General features: G+C 43.0%; 2 protein-coding genes and 1 long non-coding RNA gene across 4 annotated transcripts in view; 1 reads left to right on the top strand and 2 right to left on the bottom strand.

Moving 5' to 3' along the window:
* The window catches only part of LOC307087497 (exostosin-1), a gene marked incomplete at both ends in the record, with an annotated part of 169,764 nt that overhangs the window by 75,582 nt on the left and 77,166 nt on the right, over positions 1 to 17,016 (top strand). The gene's annotated exons all lie outside the window — the stretch shown is intronic.
* On the bottom strand, positions 4,925 to 5,914 carry LOC307087801. The gene is made up of 4 exons (XR_013812512.1): positions 5,672 to 5,914; positions 5,458 to 5,570; positions 5,294 to 5,333; positions 4,925 to 5,203 (listed from the first exon to the last, which is right to left on the bottom strand). It is a non-coding gene; the product is annotated as an uncharacterized lncRNA (long non-coding RNA).
* LOC307088308 (uncharacterized protein) lies at positions 7,708 to 9,779 on the bottom strand. 2 transcript variants are annotated; one of them, XM_079754161.1, is made up of 7 exons: positions 9,719 to 9,779; positions 9,490 to 9,599; positions 9,201 to 9,216; positions 9,047 to 9,091; positions 8,465 to 8,526; positions 8,286 to 8,337; positions 7,708 to 8,173 (listed from the first exon to the last, which is right to left on the bottom strand). In XM_079754161.1, exons 2-7 carry the CDS (start codon positions 9,596 to 9,598, stop codon positions 8,026 to 8,028), a joined length of 432 nt encoding a protein of 143 aa, XP_079610287.1. In that variant the 5' UTR covers position 9,599; positions 9,719 to 9,779; the 3' UTR covers positions 7,708 to 8,025. The 2 variants fall into 2 exon arrangements, with proteins under 2 accessions (XP_079610287.1, XP_079610288.1); XM_079754162.1 differs by lacking the exon at positions 8,286 to 8,337.

Raw genomic sequence — 17,016 nt, 5'->3', positions numbered from 1 at the left:
CCCTGGAAAGCAAACCGCAGAAACTGTCTGTGGTGTGGTGCTATGGGAACGTGAATGTAGAAATCCTTCAGGTCTACTGATGTAAACTGCTCCCCTCTGGCAACAGTACGCAGAACCTTTGCAGTGCTTAGCATGTGGAACCTCAGGAACTTCAGGAACCTGTTGAGACCCCTCAAGTCGAGGATCGGACAGAGTCCGCCATCTTTCTTTGTTACCAGAAAGTAAGTCGAGTAGAACCCCCCGGGTTGCAACAGGGGATCTACTGGCTTGATGGCACCCTCGTCCAGGAGGGCGGACAACTCCTGGGTGAGGGCTTGGGTTTTTGCCGGGTCGTGTATGATGGTCATCTTGACCCGGCCACAGGCTGGGGGCCGGCGTTGGAACTGAAGTTTGTACCCGTGGGTCAAGGTGTAAAGCACCCACGGTTCCTGGTGGAAGCAGCCCAATAGCTTAGCTGCTGCTGGGAAAAGCATCCGACGACCGGCCCCTGACCCTCAGCGCCGGGTCCCCCGGCCTCTAAAGACTCTTGGGGAACGACGGGCAGCATATGAAACCTGAGGTTGCCCTGAGGGCAGTCGCTCAGGGGCCCGAAAGGCCTGTCTCTGCTGCTGAGCAGCAGACACAGCTGAAGAACCTCTAGGCCTGACAGAGCGAGCATCAGGTGGGACATATAATTGCCTATGCGTCCCTTGCGTGCTGCTGCGTCATAGGCTTTGGAGAGCAGGTCATCCGTAACCCGACGCCGGGGACGAGGACACCTTGCATCGGGTCTTAGAGCCTCATCAGGCGAGACAATTAGACAGCTATAGTCGGCTCAACTGCTGGCATGCAGTCCAGGCCAAACTTGGGTGCATCCTGCATGGCTGCCAGGGTCCGACCGTCGGATGTTGCATGAGAGAGGGCTTTAGAATCCCTCCAGCATGCATGCAACTCCCTCAGATACTCCTCCGATGGAGGCACGGTAAAGCTGGTGGGGACTGGGCCACGCCTGAAGAAAGCACTGGCCGGAGCCGGCTGCGCTTGCGGCACGTCTAGCTGCAGACGGGCCAGGGCCATACGAATGATGGCTCCCATTGAGTTGTCCTCAGAAGCACCAGAAGAGCTGCGGGTCGAAGGACGGGAGCACGCTGCGGAGGCACGGGAGGCTACATCCTGTAGGACCCTATCCGGCTCGTACTCAGCAAACTCGCCAGCTGACGCTGCCACGGAAAGCACATCTTCCTCAGGCTCCAAGGCGGCTGCCGGAGGAGCAAGGGCACCTGGCTCCCCTGCACCAGTCCCAGCCTGAAAGGCCAGGAAGAGGGACTTCATGCTTTTGAGCTCCACTGTTAATTGGCCCACCTTGGAGGCAAGCCCGGACTCCCTAATCTTCATCCTAGAAGTGGGGCCTGCGGTCTCCGCAGCCCGACGTTTAGAGTGACCATCCTGAGCTGCATTATGTCGCTGGCCTGGGGGCAACCGTTCGGGGAATGAAACGAGGCCCCACCGTTGATCCAACTCAGCCAGTCTAGCAACTCTCACTGCCTGAGGCATAAAACTGGAGTTCATGCAGGGATCATCTGAAAGACCCTCCTTCAGATGCCCGAGGCCAAGGCATGAGGGACACAAATCATGGCTATCCTCAAGCTGCAGTGAAGCCATACAGGCCGAACATGAGTGGTCGCCAACCATGTTGACAACCAGCAAAATCACACAGGATAAAAAGCAAGAAACAACAGACACTGGGAGAGGGGGCGAAAACACAACCTTCACCAACAAATGTATGTAAAGAACCCCATACAAGTTAGCCTCAGCGGGAACACGTGCTACTAACTACAGTCATACCTCTGCTGGGAGCGGGAGCAAGAGCACTGCCTTCACCAGTTGAGGGTAAGCGGTCAGAACAAAATGAAATAATAAGTGCAGTATAAATGCCGGGAGAGGGAGCGAAAGCACAGCCTTCGCCGACATGTTGCAGGGATAACAGCCTAGACAGTTAGCCTCAGCGGGAACACTGCTACCAACTACAAGGCTAACTATAACTATAAATGCTGGGAACGGGAGTGAAAACACTGCCTTCACCAGTTAACACAAAGCATGCAAAACCGAGTTGGCACCAAAGTAAAACGTAAGCCGGGAGTGGGAGCGCACACTCCCGTCACCAACCATCAGCAATGAAAAAAGGGTACACCACGGCGCACCGACACAACTTTGAAATTAAATTATAAGTAGCACAAACGCCGGGCGAGGAAGCGGGTACACTGCCTTCACCGAAACACAAAAATATAACCACAAAGTAAACTTATCCAGCTGAGGATGATGCGTTCCACGGCAATCCAAACCTCTCGGCGGGTCTGTTGCAGCCTTTGGAGGGCGAGCAACTCACAGCTCCGACAAGACGTCGCAAGGCCACCAGCAACGAGCGATCAAAATAATAATAGCCACTTAGCTTTAGCTAGCGCAGTGGTACATAGTTACCTGCGAAGCAAGAAGATGAAAAGGAACAGATCCTCTAATATCACCGGAAGATATAGGCTGTACGGAGCTCATCAGGGGTCACAGGTGACTTTGTTGGTATTAACACTCGACCTGCGCATGCACGAGATGGATCATTCAGTGCTTGAAGCACCGCCTCTGGTGGTCAGTAAGGATAAAATAGAAGCAGTGTTTTTTGGTAACACACCCATGATTCTAATCCTTGACATGAGCTTTTAAGGCCTTGTGACTTACATTTTCTGACCAATCAGGGCACCTCTTCCGTGACACTTTTTTTTTTAGCACTCAACACAAAGAACCAGATATAACCAGAACATTCTTACTATTAAAGGTCCCATGGCATGAAAATCTCACTTTATGAGGTTTTCTAACATAAATATGAGTTCCCCTAGCCTGCCTATGGTCCCCCAGTGACAAAAACTTGCGTTCGGTGTAAAACGAGCACTAGGTGTTCTGCTTGCCTTTGAAAAAACGGAGGCTCAAGCGCACTGATTTGGAATGTGGTCCCAAATGTCGTCATAAAGGATCTAAGCTCATCCCCTTTCTCTGCCTTGCCCGACCAGAGAATTTGGCCCCCCAATGAGACATGACAGTGTGAGCGCCACGTGTGTGTGTGTGTGTGTGTGTGTGTGTGTGTGTGTGTGTGTGTGTGTGTGTGTGTGTGTGTGTGTGTGTGTGTGTGTGTGTGTGTGTGTGATTACACACACTGTAACACAAGTGTTTGCTGTTGGTGTTATGGCGCATAACACGTCGGTTCTTTGACGTCTCTTGTATTTCCACAACGAGACTGTAGTTGGGCTTATCTCAGCCATGGTTGAGAAGGAATTGGGGGGAAAGGAACTTTGGCTTTGACTCCCTGAAATATGAACTGCGACATGCTGCCTGCCGCCGGTTGCCCCGAGGCACCACCGCCGCGAAGCACCACCGCCCGGCAGCGGGCAGCCTGCAGCAGGCAACGCGCGGTTCAGTCTACTTCAGATTGATGTGGAAGTGGAAGAACCAGAGACGTCTGAGAACCCGACGAAGTCGTTTGTGATTCATAATATCGTCTGGAGGCGCTCACAGCTTTTGGCCATGGTAACATGTATTATATGATATAGATATCTATGCATTATATGATATTATTTGGATATAGAGATCCAGGACTGTAACGCAAGTGTTAGTGTACACTTTCTTGTTATTTGGATAACCGTTCTGCTGTTGGTGTTATGGCGCATAACACGTCGTACTCTCGTCTCTGGTATTTCCACTCGTAGTGGGGGTTATCTCAGCCATGGTTGAGAATGAATTGGGGGAAAACCCACCTCTCTCCTCCTTATTTGCATTAAAGCTAAAGACGCCGAAACGGCGCATTTGGGGAAAGCTCAATGTGCGACTGGCTCGTAGTGGCTGTATTTCTGCACCACGGCTGAATTTCTGGAACGTTTTCAAATAATGTGTTGGGGCCTACTAATATCTATATTAAAGCATCCATAAAGTAGCATACCATGGGACCTTTAAAGGCTTCACCCCATTCTGTAGATTGAAAGGAACGATTCTGGAAGAATTCCACCTGGATCGGGTTATTTTGTGTCAGACAATAAATTACTTTTGCTATTATTTGGTGGAAAAGATTAAGAGAATTAGTGTGGTCGTGGTGGAGGAAACAGACCTGGTACAGAAAGGATATGAATGACTATGCAGACAAAAGTAAGGACTGAACAGGCCGAGTGTCAAGTGTAATGAGAAACAAATGAAGTAACTGGGCAGTAGTGGTTAAGAGGTTTGACTACCAGCCGAAAGGGTTCTGAATACGAAACAACCTAATGTCTGCAAGCCGTCGGAATTCTTTAGCGAGATACCCCCCCTACCTAGCTCCTAATGCCTGCCTTCTAATGGCACATCTGAATTCACTGTCAGCCTCTTTGAATGAATGTCTCTGCAAAGCGACTAAATAGTCAATAGTGATTGTTGGGGGAGCGCAGGATGTAACCATTGATCTGGAATCTCATGACATCAGGACATGAGCGGCTCTCTGGACCTAAAGCCGTAGAAGGGATCTATTCTAGGGATCTATAGCGTCTATTCTGGGTACCCACCTGATCATTAATTGAAGATATATGGGGATAATTGGAGGAAAGCCAAAACCAGAATGATCATATATCTATCCTAGATAAGTATTGGCATCATGAAAAGCAAATCAGTAATCTAGTTTAATGTAAAATGTTATACTTTACAAGACTACAGAAGTGAAGAGGCTAATTGGAAGTTTATAGGAACCCATGTGTGCGTGTGTGCGTGTGCGTGTGTGTGTGTGTTTGTGTGTGTCAGAAAGCAGAGGGTCGTATACCAGGTGACCTCCTTGCATTGATTTCTAGTTTGTGAAAAACAATACCCGAGAACACTGGAAAGATATGGTTGAGAGAGGTGAGATGCCATTTCACTTTTCTCTGCTGTACCAGCTGCTGTAACAGTTATTTTAATTTTTTTCTTAGTTTTCATATACAGTACTGTAAAAAAAGATATTTAACAATACCATGTAATAATATTGAAGAGGTTAAGCAGGCGTGAAAACGGAGTACATGTGAATCCCTGTCCCTCCCGGTCACCAACAATGGAGGCTGGTTAATCAACCACTAGACTAAAAACATTAGATTCTCCTCTGGGGGGGGGGGGCAGCAGTCTGGCCCGCAGTCTTGGGCTATTCAAGCATTCTTGATAGCCGTTTTCTTGAAGGAAAATTGCACATCTAAAAAAGTAACTCGGAATCAGATCCTACGAATGTATACTGAATATATTTTTGCATTTCAATGGTGTTATGAACATCTGAAATTCTTACCTTTTGTTCATCTTGGTCAAGGAACGTTTACACTCGGTAACTGAAATAAACAAAATGCATCACATCAACACGGTTATTGAAAAGATCCTAAAAACCAACTTCTGGAAGACTACAACATTATTGGTGTGTGTGTGTGTGTGTGTGTGTCTCTATGTTAGTCTCACTCTTTATTTTGTCTTTGACACCAGCAAGATATTTTATCAAGCCGCCACATTCCCCGGGTTCAGCTGTGATTGCCACAAGCAACATTACAGCAAAGACCACAGCATACTTCATTCTAAATAAAATGAATAAATATATAAATGAAACGACAGTTTGTACATAATAAGCATTGTTCTTAGTTAAATAAGTAGGCTCAGAATGGTGTATGCCTCTTACCTTGCTTTTGATGGAGCGGCAGATGTGGAGTTAGGTCAAGAGAGGCCCTGACACACTTCTGTATTATAGTCTCTTTCGAGATGGGTGGGCACTCATCTGACTTTGCAGTTTTGCAACGTGTGTGCGGTATGAATCAATATTAAATGTAGGCGGGGAAATGAGGTGGCATTACCATTGAATTAATTATATTTGTATGTATTTAATGGATTTATTGGGTGGTTGGATGTTTTACGTATTTTTGGTTCTTACTTTTGTTTCTTGGCGAATTTCTTCTTTTTTTTGTCTTTTTTACCTGATTGACAATAAAACCGAGGTTAGAGAGTGGTTTAAAGCATAGGGATGCTAGCTATTGGGATGTTCCCCCTTATTGTTAAATATTACATTTCACGTTTATGATTTGAGTTTTGCCTACTTTTGTTTTTCTCGACTCTTCCATTGGCACTCCTGGCAAGAAAACAAATGATATTTCGTATGCATGTGCAATGCATATTAGGTCAATGTTATGTCAATGTTGAACTAATAGGTTTTCAGAAGTTCCTACCTCTTGGATTTTGAACCTAAATCGAACCAAAAAAATGAGGGAAAAAATGTTGGGTGTTTAGTAGTCTGTAGAAAGGATTTCTAAACTTAATTATGAATCCGCTGTTTTTCAATTGCCTCAAAATGTTTTTTGCTTCATACAAAATAATATATATTTCTATAACTTTCTATATACAACTCTTCTAGAAACTCGTCTCAATTGTATTCATTATTATTGTATGATTGTGTGCCTGTGTATCACATACCAGGTAGAATTTTTTTTTGCTTTTTCACTCAAACCTTGGTCAGCCAAGAGAACCACAAGCAGAACAACCACAGACCACTGCAAACCTCATTCTGAAAAGGAGAGAAAACACAGTTTAAAACAGTCAGAGCTAATATAATACTTTCAGTGAATAGAATGATGGAGCTAAAGACTTTGTGGTATAAATTAACAGGATTATTGCATTTTACTTTTCTGCCACTTGAGAGGCAAACAGTGATGCGTGTGATTTATTAGATTCAGAGGCACTCTGACATATTGAGAGGCAATACCCTTTCATATTTTTTTAATTTGTGCTATGGGTGACAGGAACATGACCAACTTTGTATCTTGATCTTGTGTTCATCTACTTCTCTAATCAGCCTGCACCGTACATGCTGTGTTCATTGTTCCTCAATGTGCGTTTGTGTCTCAGTGTTGGGCAATAAGCACGACCATTTTAAGTGGCAAAACAAAATCAAACTCACCTCTTTGGTTATAACTCAGACATTAGTGATACTTGAGCCCTTGCTTACCTTAAATCTATAAATGTTAGGTATTATAGGTAACCTGCAGTGTGTATTTACTAAGACAGTCTTCATCTGTGTTTTTTTATCCTTGATGGACTGTCCAAAACTGGAGAACTTGAATAAGCTGTATCTATTTAATCTATCAAAAATTTATAAATAGATAAAATAAACAGTTTGTACAGAATAAGCACTGTTCTTAGTTACATAAGTAGGCTGAGAATGGGGTGCGCCTCTTACCTTGATTTCAATGGAGCGGCAGATGTGGAGTTAAGTCAAGAGAGGCCCTGACACTCCTGTTTTATAGTATCTTTCGAGGATGGGCACTCATCTGACTTTGCAGTCTTGCAACGTGTGTGCGGTATGACTCAATATTAAATGTAGGGGGGGAAATGTGGTGGCATTAACGTACATGATCATACAGTACCGACTGATTGTGGTTTCAGCCTCTTCTCTAATCAGCTCACACCATGCATGCTGTGTTCACTGTCCCCCCTTGTTGTTTTTGGTCTCAATTTGAACCCTGAAGTGTAATGACCACACCGGCTACTTTGTGGTAGTACTAGCAATATGCTGTAGTACATAAAGAACAAGCACCCGGGTGCCATGTCCGAAGGATCAATCGCGGTGCCAAAGCTCATTGATTCAATGGAGTGCCGAACTAAAAGGAAAGCGCCAGTTTCTTGTATTTCACATTAAAAAAAGACTTTGGTGAAAAACAGAACACAAACTGTGTAACATCCTTTATTTAATTTGGTTAATTAACTGCACAATTCCAATTGAGTTTAATTTGTTTAGTCCATTCATTTGCACAATGAAATTGTTAAATAAAAGCATTAAAATACAAATACAACAAACAATGAAATACATGTGCATGAGCGGGAAAGCATTGTTATTTATTATTATTGAGACATTATAGAAAAAACGTTTCAGATCAAAACCTAATTTTATTGGATTAAAACATAAGCATCTAGCCGGTTGGATCGGGGTATGGCACCGCACTCCCCACCCCTCAAGTGTTCCCATCAGGGCAGGCGACAGAACCGCTACTCTATGAAGAACCGGACGTATTCCTCAGGACCGCCTTGTTCGGACTCAGCAGAGCCCTGCCCTTCTTGGGTATTTCCTCCGGCATCTATTTGGACCGGAGGTGGTTGAGCGACCCTTTCCTTTAGGTAAGCGATGGCCTCCCCCCTGGAGAAGTCATTGAAAGATGTAGATTCAAATCCCGATGGAATTAATTACATTTGTATGTGTTTAGTTGATTTATTGGATTGTTGGATGTTTTACGTTTTTTAGTTCTTACATTAGTCTACCGATGGAATGGATTTTGTTCTTCCTTTTTTTGTATTTTTGACCTGATTGACAATAAACCCGAGGTCAGAATGTGAGGTATAGCAGCAGGTAGCTAGTAATTAGCATGTCCCCCCTCATTGTTAAATATTACATATTAATATTCACATTTATGATTTGAGTTTTGCCTACTTTTGTTCTTCTTGACTCTTCCCTTCTTGACTCTTCCCTTCTTGACTCTTCCCGTGCCAGACCTGGCACGAAAACAAATGATATTTTATATGCATATACAATGCATATTAGAAAGGTTTGAATAATTATGTATAACTAGAAAACGCATTTACTATAGAAAATGCGGTGAGTGCTGTTGTGTAAAGTGAGGCTGAAAATATGTTTTAATAAAGCCACATAGTTTAAGACCTAAAGAAATGTTAAATGGCCAAAGTCAAGTGAAAAGTGAAATTTAAACAGTTCAAAAGTGGATGGTGTCATCACGCTCTAGCCCTAACGGAAGTCATTGAGACCAACTGAAAATATACAAAGCATGTAAAAATGATCAAGTTGCAAAGTCTAAAGTAGTGGAAGTGTCAGAGAATGGGTGTTTTCTACAATGACTTCCATTATAGAAAATAATATTTTAAAAGTGGAATAAATATTTTAAACATTTGAATGGTAGCACATGATTCGTATGAACATGATCAGTGAAGTATCAGCCTCTTCGCCTTCATGTATGTTGTGATGTCAAGGATAAGGGACGTTTTGAAATGTGCTTACCATTCACTGCCTGAAGAGTATTTTTTTCTGGAGTACTTGCTTAGACTGTAGAGGTAAGACATTTACGTTCAAAATTATGTGCAGCACATTGGGATATAATCTACATTATATCGACTCTGTCAATGTTGAACTTAAACGTTTCAGAATTTCCTACCTCTTGGATTTTGGACCTAAATAGAACCAAAAGAATGAGAAAAAAAATGTTTGGTGTTTAGCAGCCTGTAAAAAGGATTTCTAAATGGAATTATAAATCCCCTGCTTTTCAATTGCATTTTTAATTAAGTTGATTATCTGCACATATTTCATAGCATTTTTTATAATTATTTGTTTTGCAAAATTATACATATTTGTATAACTTAATATGTCCAACTCAAAAACGTGTCTCCATTGTATTTGTTATTATGGTTGATTGATTATTTATTGTGTGCCTGTGTCTCACATACCTGATATCCCATAACCTTTGGATTTACTGGACTTTCTCTTTTTACTCAAACCCGGGTCGGCCAAGAGAACCACAAGCAGAACAACGATAAAGACCAATGCAAATCTCATTCTAAAAAGGAGAGAAGACAATAGTTAAATAGCCAGAGCCAATCAATTACCTCAATCAAGAGCATCTCTCAGTGAGTTGAATGATATAACTAAGGCATCAACAGGATGTTTACACCTTACCTTTCTGTCTCCTGAGTGGCAAATGGTGATGCATGTGATCATTTAAATTCAGATGATTGCGTCTGAGATGATAATGATCTTATATAGTGAGAGGCACAACCCTTTTTTGTATTTTTTATTTGTGCAATGCGTGACCAGAACATGACCGACTTTGTATCTTGATCTTATGTTCATCTACTTCTCTAATCAGCCTGCAGTGGGTTTGTGTCTCAGTGCTGGGCAACAAGCATGACCATTGCAAAAATATAATTCCTTTTCACATCTCTTTCCTATGTTTGAACACTACTTCACTTATTAGTATTATTCTTATCACTAACGATTTCCAATTTACACTTCATCACCTAACTGGGACATGTATAGAGCCTCCGTAAAAATGATATTAAAATTTTATTTTTCTAATAAAGGTATATATATATATTTTTTTTTAAGATCTTTTTTCAATGTTGAAAATTTGTCGCTCAGCCAAACATTGCAATACTTAATTCATTTTTGGGGGAGCTTCTGTTTTTACTTAAAAAAAAAAAAGATCATATCATCACCATCAGAAATCTTACCTCTGTGTTTATAACTCTGTCATTAGTGAAACCTTAGGCCTTGCTTACCTTAAATCTATAAATCACAGGTATTATAGGTATCCTGAAATGTGTATTTACTAAAACAGTCTGTCTGTTTTTGCATCATTTACATTTACATTTAGGGCATTTAGCAGACGCTTTTATCCAAAGCGACTTACAATAAGTGCATTTGTTACAATAAGTACATTTGTCATAAGAAGTGAAACAATATATCGCTGTCGGTACAGTAAAGATGTTCATAGAACCAAGTGCAAGTATTACAATCGCTAGGCTAACCCATTCCCCTTGTAAAGCAGCGATAGCAGCTACTGTAGACGCTACACAATTAAGTACCTTGAATAAGTGCAATGTACAAGTGCCAGGACGTACAACATTCAATGGTGGCTGTGCATTGGTTTCTATGCAGAGTCGAGATGAACTCTGAACAGGTGAGTTTTGAGTCTTTTGCGGAAGCTGGTGAGCGACTCTGTGGTCCTGACATCGGTAGGGAGCTCGTTCCACCACTGAGGTCCCAAAACAGAGAAAAGTTGTAACTTCGCTGATCTACCTTTGCTTGCTCTTAGCGATGGCGGTACCAGACGTCCAGCTGAGGTAGTTGAGCGGAGGGAGCTGGGGTGTGTGGCTTTACTAATGCTTGGAGGTAGGCAGGGGCAGTTCCATCGACTGCCTTGTATGCCAGTACCATCATCTTGAATCTGATGCGAGCTATTACAGGGAGCCAGTGGAGGTCTCGGAAGAGGGGGGTTACATGTGAGAACTTTGGTAGGTTGAACACGAGGCGCGCTGCCGCATTCTGGATGCGCTGCAAGGGTTTAATCGCAGAGGCAGGGAGTCCAGCCAGGAGCGAGTTGCAGTAGTCGAGGCGGGAGATGACCAGTGATTGGACTAGAAGCTGAGCTGCTTCCCTTGTGAGGAAGGGCCGGATCCTGCGGATGTTGTAAAGTGCAAATCTGCAGGATCGGGCCACCGCAGTGATGTTTGCGGTGCAGCATAACTGATTGTCAAACACTACACCAAGGTTTTTGGCAGTTGGAGAAGGAGATACAGTGATGTTCTCAACAGTGACCAGTAAGTCCATGTGTGGGCAATCTTTCCCTGGTATTAGGAGGAGCTCAGTCTTGTTGAGGTTAAGCCTCAGGTGATGGGCAGTTGTCCAGGTGCTGACTTCGGCCAGACATTCAGATATGCGTGTTGCAATCAGGGCTTTGTCAGATGAGGGAAAGGAGAGAAATAGCTGAGTGTCGTCAGCATAGCAGTGATTGGAAAAGCTGTGGGATGTAATTACAGAGACCCAGAGATCTGGTGTAGAGGGAGAACAGAAGAGGCCCCAGTACCGAGCCTTGAGGGACACCTGTATCAAGCGTGCAAGGTTTTGACAAGGAGCCATTCCGTGTTACCTGATAAGTGCGATTCATCAGGTAGGACGTGAACCAGGAAAGGGCAGATTCAGCTATGCCAAGCTCGGCGAGAGTGGCGAGGAGGATCTGGTTGTTCACAGTGTCAAATGCTGCAGACAAGTCAAGGAGAATGAGAACCGATGAGAGGGACGAGGCTCTGGCCCCCCGGAGGGACTCAGTCACCGCAGGGAGAGCCGTCTCAGTGGAGTGTGCTTTTTTGAAGCCTGACTGGTGAGGGTCAAGCAGGTTGCTAGATGAGAGATAGGACAGTTGGTTAGCGACAGCACGTTCCAATGTTTTAGAGAGGAATGAAAGAAGAGATACCGGTCTGTAATTCTGGATGTCAGTGGTATCAAGCGTTGGTTTTTTGAGGAGAGGCTTTATTCTGGCAGTCTTGAAAGACGTTGGAACAATGCCAGAAGTGAGGGAGGAGTTAATAAGTGTGGTTAGAAATGGCAGGATGTCGTTTGACACAGCCTGGAGGAGGGAGGAAGGGATAGTGTCAAGGGGGCAGGTGGTGGCATGGTTAGATGTTATAATTCTGTTGACCTCGTCTGAGGTGAGAGGTATGAATTGGGTAAAGACAGAGGTGGGGGTCGGGGGAGGGAGGATGGTGGCAGTGATAAAAGAGGAGCTAATGTCCTTTACTTTCTGGGTAAAGTATGTAACAAGTCATCAGCAGTGAGGCAGGAAGGAGGAGGAGGGGAGGGAGGGTTGAGGAGGGAAGAGAACAAGGAAAACAGTTTCCTGGGGTTTGAGGCGGAGGAGTTAATTTTGGTCCGGTAGAAGGCAGATTTGGCTGTTGACACAGTGGAGGTGAAACCTGAGAGAAGAAGGAGATAGTGAGATAGATCATTAGGACAGTCTGATTTCTTCCATTTCCTCTCAGCTGCCCGCAACTCTGCTCTATGGGTCCGCAGAGATTCAGACAGCCAAGGAGGGGGGGTGAAGATCGTGCCGGTCTGGAGTGGAAGGGACAGAGGGAGTCCAAAGAGGAGGAGAGGGAGGATAGCAGAGTGTCAGAGAATTCCTCTGTGGATAGTCCACATCCTTGATTGGACTGCCTGTTAAAAAAATTATCCACAAAACTGGAGAATTTGAATAAACTGTAAAGCCGGTGAATAGAATTAGTGATCAACACAGGTGAACGTAATAAAAACTGAAGTCGACATGAGTGCAGGTTAGCTGTAGGGATTGTTGTATGAACACGCTTGGCATGGCGAGTCCAGAGTGTGAGCTTTTGTTAAATCATTTATCTTGGTGATATGCTTCTGTTGTGAAAGGCGAAGAGGAGGTTGTGGTATTTTTCCCCAGGAATACGGCCTGTGATACCGATTTGTTATGGTTGACCCCTGACCTGTGGGGTCATGGTGTTAACTGATCGACCACCCAGCTTGTAAAGTATCTATAAACCGGAGCCATGGTGAAACACCACTCACTCGCTCATCCAAAAAAACGTTGTTTTTTTTTACGTTTTCTAATGGTAGGTAGTGGTGTGTGTGATGGTTTTTAAAATTCAGAAAAGGTGAAAGACCACAAACCTAACGATAGATTAAGATACATTTAACTGTTTTGGTAAGTATGGTCACAGATATAGGTTGTATGGGCCTCCTGGTAATGCCCTTTCAATCCAGTGATATCACTCAAAACGGGTGTATGTTGCAATTGTTGCTAGGGATGGGCGATATGGCCTAAAATCCATATTGCGATATACATTGCAGCATCTTGCGATAACGATATATATCACAATATAAAATCATAAAATAACCGTTTCAAAACAGGTTACATAGACTCTAAGGAAAGCCAAACTGCTAAATGTATTTTAAAAAAAGAGAAATATAGCATGTCATTTCGAGAACATTTATTGTGAAACACTGTAATCATTCAACATAATGTTGCAGATAAATAAAATTAGTATCGGGTTTCTTTCCTTAAGTGCAAACCATTCTAAAAGGCACAACACTTAGTTTAAGTCCTTGGTTCTTAAATGCCACCCAAGATGCAGAGAACAGGGAAAACTGGTGTCTTTTTAGATAAGGAACAGACACTGACAATTAGGGATGGGCATGATTAATTGATGATCGATCATTGATTGTTACGATTTTTGTCGATTACGTGATATTTTTTATCGATCAAAAGGAGGTTGACCCAGCTGGAGAGGTGGTCTCGGAGACGTTGCTCAACATGGAGCAAAGAGGAGACGGAACGTCTATTGGATATTTGGGTCCGATATCCAAAAGACATTCCGTCTCCTCTTTGCTCCATGTTGAGCCACGACCCGACGGTCGGACAAAAGAAAGTAAAAAGTATGCTGGAAAACATAACTTAAAAATCCCGATGCATTTAACACATTCCGAGTCAGGATGAGGGAGAAGGAGTTGGATCGCTCCGCAGATCAATGTTTATCACGCTGGATATCCATGATTGTTTACTTTCACCGGTGCTTCCCCCCCCCCCCCCCCCCCGGACCTTTTTGTCCAATGATTTAACGTTCTTTGCACACATGCTGGTTTGTTGACAAATTCTGGCACTGTTGCGAAAATTGCAATGTGAAATGGAACCGCACCAAACCAAAAATTAAACATTGTATTTTGCGTCATCAACATGCATTATCGCGATAGAGCGATAGAATTAAAATCTATCATAGGCCATTTTTTTTATCGTTTATATCGTATATCGTTTATATCGCGCATTACTAATTGTTGCATGCAACATTAAGTATAAAACATCAAAAGTAGCAGTGCCACAACAAACAAAAGAGAAGTCGAGAATCATGGTTCCCTTCAAAGTGCCGTCTTCAGGTGTTTTAATGAACTGCACACATGGAAGCAGGTGGCTCCTTTCCACCATCTGCTAACACATTTCACATGGTTTGTTACTTTTGCTGAAACTACTGTATTATTCAAGGTTTTTTTTTCGAATTATTTTATTCACCGCACGGTTCGATTGAAATTTGATAATCCGTTCTTCGTAAAGCACCTTGTGTGTCTATGTGCGTGTGTTTATCTCTTACTTGCACAACGACCACTTGATATACAATAATTTACACTGTGCGCACAGACAGACAGACAGACAAGCACACAAACACACACACACACAGCCAGTGAGACCCAGACCCAGCAGGAAGCCAAAAAATACATTTCATTTCTTCACAGGCCCAATGTGATTAATTTATAGCTGATATTTTATAGATTTCAGAGGCCGGCTGCGCTACAGAGGGAGGGGGCGGGGGGCATCCACAACCACAACTTCAATCATCTCAAATGAAACAATAATATAAGGAGAGATGAAAGTCTGTTGAGAGAGGAGTGCGATGTCATGGATATTAGGGTGTGTTTGTGTGTGTGTGTGTGTGTGTGTGTACGATATCCATACCCACGTGTCACACTCTGAAAGTAAGTGTAACGGGCATCTGGGTTTTCATGCATCCCTTCCCACTCCCAGTCACGCCTAAAGGACATGCATGAGGCTGGGCTTTCTGACATGGAAGTGTTTTTTGTTGTTAAAGTTTCAGAAAGCTTTTATAGTCTAAGGACAGAATTAAATATTCATATATATTTAAAGTTTATTCATTTCACAATGAAAAGTAAACTGATACGCTTATACCAAATGGTTTAAACTGATTATAGACAATTGAACCATAAAAACAAAGAACATGACTAAAAAAAAATTGCATGTTGTGTTAACAGGTGTAGCCAATTCTTTTATAATGTGCCAACTCCAAAATAACAAAGGGTAGCACAAACTTAACAGAGGAGAGCATCAGAGAGAGAGGAGGACATGCAAGCAGAACTTAAATACAGCTGCACCATATAACTGATGATCCCGCCCCTTTCTGCCCATTGGCCAACCCATTAGGTCAGGTTGAGAACAGGCAGACAGGGAGAGCTAGTGACACACGTCTTATAATGATTAATCTATGGACACAAGCAGAACACAATGCAGGCTGTTAACCACCATGGTCTACCATTCCAAAATTTGACAAACAATGTGGTAAAAATAATTGGTGCATTTACTACTGAATCCGTTTCTCTTTATTGTCTGGAATCATTTTGGCGGCCATCATAATATTCCCCAGGACATTCCATTAGTAATTGCTGCTTCTTAAATGTGAAGACCTGGTATACTAAATAAAACGCACTCAATCTCATAGATGGGGACAATTGGCAAAATGGATGAGCAAAATGCTTTCAATTCTTCTGAGCACATCATGATTTTTATTTTAAGACAACACACACGTACTTGTTTCTTTCAGTTGAGTAGTCATTTTTTAGTGTAATCAGGGTTCGTTTTGGTGTGTACAGAATCTTAGCCCGTGTTCGTTGCTGTTAGATCCCAGTTTGCTTATATTAATCTACATTAAGTAGACATTAGTCTACAATTGTTTTACTGTCTCCACTACAGCCATATAGTTTGATCCAGAATCAGTAGAATATTTTATGAAGTCAGGTGAAAACGTTCAAAAATCCCAAAAACGATTCCATAAAAAGTCCAGATAACAGCACGCATGTACATACTTATGTACGGCATCAAAACCCACATTACTGAACTGGTACAAATTGAAAACACGTTAAGTACACGTGACGTGGATCAGGGGGAGATCCCCCTCCTGGGACACACACTAGCCGTGAAGTCTGCTCCTGGTTTGAGAGACGTCTGCCTCTTGTTTTGAATGGAAAAGATAGGAAAACTCACACACCCAAGTAGCACGCTTCAAGACGCTGAAGTGATATCGTGGTCGGGTTCAGGTCTCACGGCCACCCATATATGCATGCGCGTGCGTGCGATTTTGCGTGTCTATGCTATGTGGCAGGAGGAGGTTCAAACACCACACTGTTAATTCAAATCGTTTTTGACTGATTGGGTTCCTTTGTGTTTAAAATAGGATTTGCCTTGGACACACAAAGAAAAATATGTGTGTGTGTGTGTGTGTATGAAACATGTATGTGTGTATCTGTATACTACTCCCACTGTCTCTGCTGATGTTGTTGTTCTCAGTTTATTAAGGCTCACATGCCACTGCATGGATTGTGAGACGTAGCCATTACATCTTCCACTTAATAGACCCTTTTCACAGTAGGAAAAACACAGGTAGGTATATCTCATCACATTCATTATGGATCTGTTCGAACTAGTCTAGTAAATATACATTGACCATGCTGCCGCGGACACACACATAAATAGAAACAACCTTATGTTTTAAATTAGGTACTTTACCCTTCTATAGAAGAGCTGTTAAAAGGCTCCATTGCTCAAGTGTGTGTTTTGGTTATTTTTGTCTTTATTCATAGACTTATAGAATTAGCCGAGGCTAGAGAAGGCAGTT

Source organism: Pollachius pollachius (genome assembly GCF_949987615.1).
Source record: "Pollachius pollachius genome assembly, chromosome: 16".
NCBI lineage: Eukaryota > Metazoa > Chordata > Actinopteri > Gadiformes > Gadidae > Pollachius > Pollachius pollachius.
Note: the sequence above shows the minus strand (reverse complement) of the source record. Positions and strands in the feature narration are given on the sequence as shown.

Coding starts and splice junctions, on each gene's coding strand:
- LOC307088308 (XM_079754161.1), bottom strand. CDS start 9,598: ATGAGATTTGCATTGGTCTTTATCGTTGTTCTGCTTGTGGTTCTCTTG. Junction 8,527..9,046: donor TACTCTTCAGGCAGTGAATG/GTAAGCACATTT, acceptor TTTTCGTGCCAG/GTCTGGCACGGGAAGAGTCA. Junction 8,338..8,464: donor AAGAGTCAAGAAGAACAAAA/GTAGGCAAAACT, acceptor ATTGTCAATCAG/GTCAAAAATACAAAAAAAGG.